The 10,887-nt window shown below is 44.1% G+C and overlaps 1 protein-coding gene across 1 annotated transcript in view; it reads right to left on the reverse strand.

Moving 5' to 3' along the window:
* The window catches only part of PRIMA1 (proline rich membrane anchor 1), an 86,853-nt gene extending 76,995 nt beyond the window's left edge, over positions 1-9,858 (reverse strand). Inside the window, exon 1 of the mRNA XM_074956161.1 lies at positions 9,574-9,858. Coding sequence (XP_074812262.1) covers positions 9,574-9,666 — 93 coding nt within the window. The 5' untranslated portion in view covers positions 9,667-9,858. The remainder of the gene's footprint in view (positions 1-9,573) is intronic.
* Between the last annotated feature and the right edge of the window lie 1,029 nt (positions 9,859-10,887).

Here is a 10,887-nt window from a genome sequence, read left to right on the forward strand (position 1 = left end):
GTGCTGGGCCAGCTGCCCAGGGTCCCCCTTGCTCTCCCCAGCTGCTCACCACACCCAGCTCCGGACTGCTCCAGCCCCAGCTCCACCACTCTGACTCTGCCTCCAGCTCCCTGGGCTGGTTCTTTGGCCCCTCTGCCTCTGGTTGCTACAGCTCTGCTCCCAGGACAGGTCTGCTCTGCAGGCTGCTTCTCTGACTCTGCTCCCAGCACTGACCAGCTTTGTGGGCTGCTTTTCTGGCCCCTCTGGCTCTGGTTGCTGCAGCTCTCCTCCCAGGGCAAGTCTGCTCTCTCTGGGCTGTGCCTCTGGCTTTGGGGCTGCAGCTCTGCTCCCAGGGCAGAGTCTGCTCTCTCTGGATCTGGCACAGCTCTGCTCCCCAGCTCAGCTTGGGCCCCTGCTTTCTCCCTAGCTGGGCCCCACTCTGTCTGACCCAGGCAATTCCAGCTCACATGGAGGACGGGACCTCCCTGGCCTCCTGACTCCCTGATTAGCCTGCCCGCCCTGTCATGCAGGCTGACCTGGAGCATTGGCCTCTCCCTATTGTTGCTGGGGGCTGTCAGTCTCAGGGTCTTGATTCCCCATCGACCCTTCCCCCTCTTTATTACTGGGAGCTAAAACATCCCCACTGAATGTTAGTAAGGGGGCAACAGTCCCCTTATACATATTTTGGGCCCTTCTGTGTTCTCTGTGGGTACATCATGATAGCAAGCTGGCTATGGTGCTGCGGACCTATAGAACCACAGTTATAACAACTCTATTGTAGAGAAGTGAAATATGGGTGCTGAAGAAGGCTGAAGAACACTGGTTTGAGGTTTTCTATTCTCATTGTCTTTGTCAGCTGCATCATATCAAGTTGCTGGACAAGATCAGAAATGAGGCTATTCCAAGCCAAACCCAGCAACTGCCTCCATCAGCACTGTTTCAGTTTTGGCAGCTTTCTTGGTATGGGCATATTATAAGAATGGAAAACCAAAGCATTCCTAAGTGTGTATACCAAGGAACGCTGCTACTCAGCCAGCAACCACATGGGCATCTAAAGCTTTGGTGGCATGACAAGATATTGCCAGTGGTGGACATAGCAGGTAATTTGAATATACAATCACACCACCTTAGGCACCTTGCCAGAGATTGATCCAGATGGTGGTCAATTTGCCAGGAGGCCAAGTCCCGTTGGGATTTGCCAGGATGGTGATGATGGTGATTTATGGGAGAACTGAGGGCCAAATTAGATCTCTTTTCTATACTATGAAAACTACCTTTTCTTTATGTCCAGAATCTATTGAGTGATCCCTTTCACTTCCGGCTATTGTAAACATAAGACAAAAGGGCCCAAACTTTGTCCATCTGAGGACCACATGAATCACACACTCATTTCAATCAAGGTGGAATACCACATGCTGTGACCTATAGCGTGGGTGACATGCACTCTGTGCTAATGATAAAGGTGGCTATGGGCCTTTGTAGGATTCTGTAGGCACCATTTGCCTCATGTTTTTAATTTGGTGACCCCTGGTATAAAATATACTCAGCATCTTCATACAGTCAGGACAACTAGTTGTTACTCACATTTTTAGCATTACAATAGGAATATAATATTTACACAATTATCAACTTTAAAAATATCAAAGAACCCTAAAATGACTCACCGGAGACCACAGAAAATGTAGAAGATTAAGCAAGAGAGGTGAACCTCTGGGAAAAGTGAAATTATGCAAGCATCCCAATAGATTTCAATGAGTATTTAGTTCTAGAGGTCAACTTCTTTTGCAATTAATTTAAACTCATATTTAAAATAAGAATATACGCAAGTTCCTATTTTGAGGAGATAAGACTCCAAAATTAAGAAAAAGAATGTCTAACATGCATTTTTAGACCTTGATTTAGGAGAGCCCTTAAGTACATACTCAAGTCCCTGTGAAGTAAATGGGACGTAAGCATGTACATAAGTGTAGTCTTGAATAGGAGTGCTTTATTTAACCGGGGCTTTATAGAGGATACTGTGTGGCAGTAATATTAGTATGGTCTATCTAGTAATTTTTGATTAACGGTCATTTGATTATAATAAAATGCATTGATCCTTCCAAAGGGAAAGTGTAGTTTATGGCATCTTCTGGCCATATTAAAGTTACATTATATTCACATATTTCTGGCCAAATAAAAAACTGCAGTTTTAACAAATGTACCACTGGTGCACCCAGTACAGTTCACATGCATTGTATACCTAAATACACCTTGTGGCTTTGGTTATTTGGAAATAGTATTTTGTAGCTCAAACAGCAGAGAGTGCAAAGGGGAAAAGAAAAAGTGATGAGTTGGAGAGAGGCTCTGAACAGCATGCCTCAGAAGATTCAGTATCTTAAACAGTTTATCAAAATCTATTACCAAATATAGGAAAACCCAAATTTAATCACAAATACTTTCCAACTGTCTCCCTTACAATCAGATAATAATGAAGAGACTACAGACCATCCCAAAAAGTTTCCAGGAACTTACATGGACTCTTTGAATACTCTAATGAATCAAAGTGACTCAACTGTATAATCCTCCAGAGCTGCTGATAAATCTGATTGATAAGCAGGCTTCTTTTTCTCTTTAAATTGAGCTACCAGAGCTCACAAGCCTCAGAAGAATCTATATGTCATGTTCATTATTCTTACACTGCTTATATATAGTGTGACAAAGCTCTGTCCTTGCCTCTGTGGGTCCCAGTTTCCTGGCAGATTTCACTAGCTTCAGAGGCTCACTGTGACCCTCCACGTAACCCTTCTCTCTCTAGAGACAAGGGTCACAGTCTACTGAGCCATTTTCATCATAAGCCAGCAAGGGAGGTGAGGAGAAATTATCCTTCCTTGCACAGTCTCTGTTGTCTCCCAGTCTCAGTGATTAATCAGGGAGCAAAGGTGGGGGTGGGCCCACCCTCTACTCCAGGCTCCAGCCCAGGGACCCTAATAGTATCAGCTATGGTAGCTGACCTTTTAGAAACATGACATGTACAATTCCCTGGGCTACTTCCCCCACAGCAGCCCTCACTTCCTCAAGCTCCACTTCACCCTTACCTCAGGACCTCCTTCCTTGTGCCTGACATGGTGTGTACTACTCAGCCTCTCCAACAGCACAACTTCCTTCCTCAGCTCCTGACATGCACACACAGCTGACTGACTGGGAGGCTTTTAACTAGTTTCAGCCATCCCCTGATTGGCTTCAGGTGTCCCAATCAACCTAGCATTCTCCCTGCCTTCTGGAAAGTTCTTAATTGGCCCCCGGTGTCTTAATTGACCTGGAGCAGCTTCCATTTCACTTAACCTGGTACCAGGGATTTGTTTAGCCTGGAGCTAATATATCTATCTCCCCCTACTTTTCTATAGCCATCTGGCCTTGCCCCGTCACAATAGTATTGTTGTGTTAACGATTGTTTCAGTGATAGCTCAATAGTTAAAACACTAGCTTGCTATAATGCTGAACTCTAGTGACCTGTGCTGGGCTGTGACCTGGGGTCTTTCATGGCTTTGGTTGGTAGTGATAAAATTTATACTTATCACGGCGGTTGTGGGGCAATATCATTCCAATGCACACTGGCAACTAACTAAGGAAGCTATCAACTCATAGCTATCGTCCCTTGTCCTGGTATTCAATTTGGTGGTTACTTTAGGTCACTAAAATTACCTGGGAGCCAGGGAAAATGGAGGTGACTAGTCATGAGATGGAATAACACTGGAGGGATTTGGAGCAAACTCTGCATTTACAGCCTAGAATAAGTTTTGTGTATAAACATACAATGATAGTGATGGTATGGGAAGGCTAGATTGACTTATTACTCTAATTTAATATCAGCCAAGGCCAAAAGGCTCTGTCTATTTTTAGAACTATTGACCGCCTTTTAAATCCCCAGAGGCTGTCTTACCGTGGACTGGTAATAGCATGTCCTCAGAATCCAGTGGACATTTTTCTCAATTATTTTGTAGACAAGATTAACCCTATATGTGTCCAGCCATACTCCAGTGGTGCATCCTATTTGTGTTTTGTTTTGGGGGTATTTTTTTTGATGCCTTAGTCCACATTGGCAATATTTTCTCACACTGATTTATTCTCAGCAAATGGCTGAGATTCAAAACTGTGGGCTTTCACTCCCTTGCCTGCTTTGTCACACAGCGGAGCATCTGGACATTTTCAGTAATTATGAACATTGTAGATTTCATCCTTACTCAAGGGGTTGTCTTAAAGGGAAAGATTTTTAAAAACACTAAAGATGTATAGGTTAACTGAAAGAGGACTAACGTGGGACTGGAATGAAGGCCTCATAGAGGGAGAGGATTAGTTAAATATTGTTACAAGGGGATTAACTAGGAGTAATGAAATAGAATTAGGAAAAGGAATATGAAAAATGTTGGCTTATTCTCAGGAAAATCTTTCCTTCTGATGATGTCTATTAGTCTTCTGATGAAAGGCCATTACTTGAGTCTTTTAAACCTAAAAGTACTGTAGGGAGCAATCCTGCACTGGCAGAGATTGATGAAACACATGACTTAATAGATCTTTTTCTATATCTAATGTGTATAATTCAAGGTCAGCTGCCTTTACAGAAGATGACAGGAGTGAAAGGTATGTTGAAAAAGTCTAGACCTTTTATGGAAGATTACTGCTAATTACGGACCTGTCTCAAACTTTACTGTTTGTTTATTTTGTCAAATGTTAACTTAGCTACAGAAACACTTCAGAAGCACTTCATAAACAAGGAATTATCAGAGTATATCAGTATGGCTTCCATTCAGTTTATTGCCCAAAGATTGTCTTTGCAAGGGGTCACTAGTGGTCTGTAGATAACTTTTGACCAGGATTTGTTTCCTTGTCCTTTGAGCTTTCAGTGACACTTTCTATTGTTGGACATGGCTGTGAAGTTTTGTCTCATTGGCCTATCTAAAAAAATTAACTCTTTGTTTTGAATCTGGTTTTCTCAATACATTCAGTAATTTGTCAGGTCGGCCTCTCAGGTTGCCTGGACTTAGAGCCAGGTGAACTATCAGTAGCAAAGAATTTATCCTTTTCTCTGTTCTCAAATTACCTATGGACAGAGCTGATTTTTATTAATGTTTTCATTATTCATAATTGTTTGAACAATTTATGTGAATGTATTTTGCATAAAGGTCAGACATTTCCTAATACTCAGGCAAATAAAAATCTGTTTGCACAAACGTTCACAGAAAAGCAAACAAAAAGTGGTATAAATATATTCAAATTGGAAAGCAATCGCTTGCTTGTGTAGTCAGTTATATAAAGTCCATGTCTGTGAGGTTGTTTCTTTTTAATCAAGGATTTTCTACAGAAAGTCTGTCCGAAGTCCTCCATTACATAGCACGTGGGTGCAAAGGTGCACCTGTGCAGAGCCCCACTGACTTCAGTGGGACAACACGTGATCGCAGCAGTTCGTCTGCATGCTACATGACACAGGATGGATTCCACGTTTGAGAATAGAGGATTACAGTGCAGTCCCCAATTGATGGTCTCTATGAGACATTCTGAATCAAGTGCAAGGATGATAGTGTGACCGAAAAAAAAGGGCTATCGACTAATAGAGAATCAAGAACTCTTACTGCCTTCTTGATGTGACAATAACTTTCTGTCATGAAAGTTGTCTAGCGGTCTGATAGCATTTCCATTGGTGTAAATCCAAAATAACTCCACTGAAGTCACAACAGAGTCACTCCAGATTTACATCAGTGAAACTGAGATAAGATTTCCCCCCCATTAATTTATGATGCCATTTATTATTTTTAATTATTTGTATATGGTGGCCCTCAAAGGCCTCAAGCAGAATTGGGGCCCAACGGCGCTAGGTTCTATACAAATACATAGAACAATATGGTCACTGCCCTGACAAGCTTATAATCTGATTTAAGACAAGTCCCAACAATTGAGCAAAGCAAGCAACAGGAAGCTAAGGGGAGAGAGGACGAGGGCAGCAGTAATAATTAATGCAAATAGATGGGCCAGCAAAGTGTACAGCTTGATGCTTCCAAATCATTTAATAGTATTGTGAGGTTTGGTGGTTTTTGTTTTATTTTGTTTTTTAAAATAAGTTAACATCAACTGCTCCTCACCTAGCCACCCTTATCTGGCTGATTTCTTGAAATAGGTCTTGGGGAGGGAATGAGAAGAGGTAATATACCCTGACAGATTAGTTTAGGTAAAGTAGTCCAGGTGCAAGGAGCAGCATGCAAGGAAGAGCAAAGAGAGTGGTGGGAACAGAAGATAAATGAGAAAGTCAGGTGGGTATCATTTACAGAACGGAGAGGATAAGGGGGCACGACAGTGAGACTTAACCACGACAGTGGTTAAGTAGGGTGAGGGATAGCTTTGAAGGGCCTTGAAGATAAGGACAAGGAGTTTGAACCTGATGTGATTGAAAAAAGAGACAATGAAGAAATTCAGATTCAAAGGTGACGCAGTTACAGAGACAGGCAAGGAAGTTCATTTTAGCACCTGTGTTTTACGTGGCTCTGAGGAGGGCAATGTGGGGGTCAGGAAGGCCAGAGAGGTGGATGATACAGTAATCAACATAGGACCTGGTGAGGGCCTGGAAAAGACTTTTAGCTGTGTAGACCGCATAAAAAGGTTAAGTTTGGAAAATGCTATAGGGGAAAAAGAAGCTGCATTTGGACTTGGACTGGACCTGAACCACTGCAATTCACTATTTCTGGCAACTCTGCCACTTTCCTCAGGTGTGGGTAACCTAACTGGAACAGTATTGACAACATGCTCATGGAACCCAGGGTCTCTGGGCATGTCCTACTTTTTTCCCTGAGAGTGCGTCATAAACTTCCTGAAAAACAGAAAAGTCGCTACAGAATTATTCTGGTTAGTCTGGGCAAAGTTATGAGGCTTGGCTTATTTAGCTAAAGATTATGGATCAAATTCATTCCTTCTTAGTAAATGAAGTTACAGCAGGGTTGAATCTTGGCCCATTTACTTCTAAGAACTTGCACCTGGGATGATTTTCCCTTTGAGTCTAATCTGTGATGGAAGGGAATTCATATTGGTAAAAGAGCTAGGATCATATATGGATAATGCACAGCTCAGTTTAAGGTTTAATACAAAGAATGTTCAAACTTCATGCCTCATTAAGGACACTCTTGGCTATTCCACACATGACCTTTGCATTATTATATGCATATGCGATCTGTATATTTTTGTCATTGGGCGGGGAGGGCAAGTAAAAACTGTAATATGAGCAGATTGATTGACTGGACTCACACAAGACACTAAAAATGTTGCAGTTATAAATCAAGAATCAGGAGAACTTCTAAACTATTGCAGAGGGAGGCTGAGCAACTCTGGTTTGCCTTTTTCACAACCTATTTAAATTATTATTGATTTATTTTTAATTAAAATCACCTGAGTGACTTGTGTGAAGGGTGCTTATGTAAATTTTGTCGACTGCCTGATCTTTTGAAGGAGATGGTTTTCAAAATGTTGCTCTTTTCACATCATTGCATTTTCCTTAAAGTTGCACGCTTTCACTTACAGAAACAAGTTTAGCCATCTGAATTCTAGAGCAGGACAGTCAGCAGAATGAATGCATGATTTATTGCAGTTGGAGAGCTCACAAATCTTATAAGAGACGTTAAATGTTAAAACAAATAAAAAAATCTCAGTGTAATCTTTCGGAGTCCACTAAGTTTAGAACAGAGAGTAAAGGACATTAAGTCTTTGCTATGTTTTCTCCAAAAAAGAAACTGCAGTTGCTCTGTGCTGAAACAGTATTCAGCTAGCTCATCAATTACTGCTTTGAAGACATATATTATAAATAAAGTGTAAAATATCAAAGGGATGTATTTTAGTTAGCTTTGCTCGTTTCCTGGTTGCCTGAATTGGAAGATCACTGTCCATTTTAGTCTACTGTTTTCTTCGAATCCATCTGCAGAAAGGTCATGGTCACCCCACATTACAATCAAGGTCACACCACATAACAGTCAGAGGCTGAGAGTGGACAAAGCTGATTCAGCTTTTATCCAGTGAATTCTCAGTTCAGAGACACTTCAGACACCATGCCAAAACGTTACCAGAATGAGGCTTTCAGCACTTCCCCAATGTGTTCCTTGTTTTGTACATATTGCCACGTATAGTAATTACACTCTAAACCCTCTCACTGTCAACATGTTTAAAAAGGTCAACCACATCTTGCTCAGAAAGAACAACTTGAGTTCTACAGACACAAGGCTCACTAGGGTGTTGATCACTTAGACTCCCTAGAAAAGCCTCTATGTCTCTGTAATCAGCAGTAATCAAAAGGAATTGAAATTATATCTAGGCAAGCAACAGCTACATATATTGGGCTATTCCTCCCTGTTTCGTGGACAACTGTCAGTTTTCAAAGTCAACAATTTGCAAAAATTAAAATCTGAACAATTCTCTGTGTGTACATACATAGTCTATTTTATACACGCAGAAATCCTGGCCCCGTGGAAATGAGTGTGAGTTGTTCCCATTGACTTAACTGGGGCCAGGATTTCACCCATCATATAAAATACATGCACATGGGCATTCTAGCGCTCTCTCTCTCTATATATGTATATCATTTTAATATTTATTATTAAGATAGCTCCAACAGTGTGATAGTTTCTTTGCAGACAGAGATGGACTCAAGGTATGTCACTGGATGAGTTTACACATCGCAGTAAGTAACGAATGACAGTATTGGTTTTTGCAGTGTTGTTGTAGCCGTGTTGGTCCCAGGGTATTAGAGAGACAAGGTGGGTGAGGCAATATCTTGTATTGGAGCAACTTCTGTCCGTGAGGTGAGCTGAAGAGCTCTGTGTAAGCTCAAAAGCATGTCTCTTTCACCAACAGAAGTTGATCCAATAAAAGATATTACCTCACCACCTTGTCTCTCTAGTATTGTTATTTAACATTTGTACATATCACCATGTGCATGCTGTGCAAGTCCATCCGAACTGTTTGAGAGGTCACTGAAGTTCTCTGTAGCACATTCAAATATTCAGAAGTATATGAAAATAAGGAAACAATTTAAAAGTGGGTACCTCTGAGATGCCAAAAATATAAAAAGCCATTTAAAACCACACACTTTGGAGTCAAACCCATGCAATTAGAAGTTGTTCTAAATGCACCATTTTGATCTGTAAACTAAAAACCATCTTCAGCAGTGATGACAGACAGACTTTAAAGGTGTCAGGAGTGCAGCATTCGGAGATCTAAGTGGCACTCTGGATTTCACAGGAAGTCTCAGAGTCTCTTTCTCGGGCTCTGTGTGACAGTGATCTCCAATTTCATCTTTTTTCACTGTAAATGAATATGTATCTGTCTCTAAACACTCTCCTAAGCCAGGAGATGAAGCTATCAAACACCACTTCTTCCCACACCCCACCAGGAGAGTATGGGGCAGGAAGCCCCAGGACCCCAACCAGCAATGATTATTTCCAGCTCAAGAGAGCCCTCTCCCTTCTCCCACTCCAGGCTAGGGCCACAGGGCAGCAGTAAATGACGCCAGATGTTCATTTGTGCTGCCTGCCCCCTCCGACCCACCTTCCGAGTTAGAAGTGCCTGGGGCAAGGTTGGGGTTACCTGAATGAAGCCCCAGAGGGGGTGGAGGGCACAGGGCAGCAGCAGGGAAGGCCAGCAGCAGGGGAGGAGCAGCAGCAGCTCTCTGATCAGCATCACTCCTCTGGGCCAAGGGGCTCGTCAGCTCACGACCTGTGTACCTGAACGGGGAGAGCGCACAGCAAAGGCGTTGGATCGCACTCCCATCCCCAGAGCGCGGTGCCTCCCCTCCCCGAGATCTTCCCAACTTTATTTCTGAAGGGGCTTTTGGAAAGCTTCGCAGCTACAGGCAAGTCCTGGCTTCCCCGGTCACCAACTCGGCGCCGCCCCCCCCCCCGCGCTCGCTTCCCCTGCTCCCCTCCCCTTCGGACATGCCAGCGGCGGGGACCCCCCTCCCCAAGAGAACGGGGGTTGGTGATGCTCTCAGCGCAGCTCCTGCCATTCAGGGCAAGCACCCAGATCGCTCGCTGTTGTTTTCCTTCTTACCCTGGGGGCGGGCGGGGGGCTGGGCTCTGGGTCTCAGGTGAAGCAGGACGCTGCTGGCGCTTCCTTTACATGCTCTGGCGGGGCACTGGGTGCGGGTAGAAAAGTTTGCAGCAGGATCAGTAGCAGCTGCTGCACCGCCTGGCTCCCCCTTGGCTTTGCCTCCGCTCGCTGCTGAGCCGGATCCCTGGCGCCCAGCAGCCTCTCATGGGGGAGGACGCGGGGGGAGGAGGTGAGGGGCTCCTTGCTCAGAACAGGAGCTTGCCCAGCAAAAAAAGAAAAAAGAAAAAAAGAAAACGCCCGGCCAGTCCTGTGTGTGTCTCTCGGGCTCCGAGGAGGGAAGGCAAGGGAGGAAATAAAACAGCCCACCCCACACCCCAGAGGTCCAGGCTGCAAAATGCCACTTGCTCTCGATGGCTGTAGGTAGGATGCGAAGCCCCAGAGGATAGTCCAAGTCTCGGAGCAATCCCTCCTTCTTTCTCTCTGCAATTGCAACCGAACCGCAGGCTCTCCCAAGAAAAAGTGCCAGACAAGGTGCCCAGGAGCCCCAGCGAAATCAGCTGTGAAATCCGCTCCCCTCAGTCCCTCTGCTCTCCAAAAGCGAAGAGATCAGCTGCTCCCGTCCGCACAGCGCTCCCTTCCTGCAAGTAGCAGGCTTGGTGTCTAGTGCCTTGCCAGTTCCTTTGGGTACCAGATCCTCAGCTGTCCATCATCAGAGCCCCAAGAACCAGCAGAACAGAGAGAGAGAGAGGTGGGCTATGCGGAGCCCATGGGGAGGGAGCAGGGAGGACAACAGGGCTAGAGAGGCGCTGCACATGCAAAAAGGAAGGGGTGTGTGTGTGTGTGTGGAGAATA

This window comes from Natator depressus, chromosome 6 (genome assembly GCF_965152275.1).
Source record: "Natator depressus isolate rNatDep1 chromosome 6, rNatDep2.hap1, whole genome shotgun sequence".
Classification (NCBI taxonomy): Eukaryota; Metazoa; Chordata; order Testudines; family Cheloniidae; genus Natator; species Natator depressus.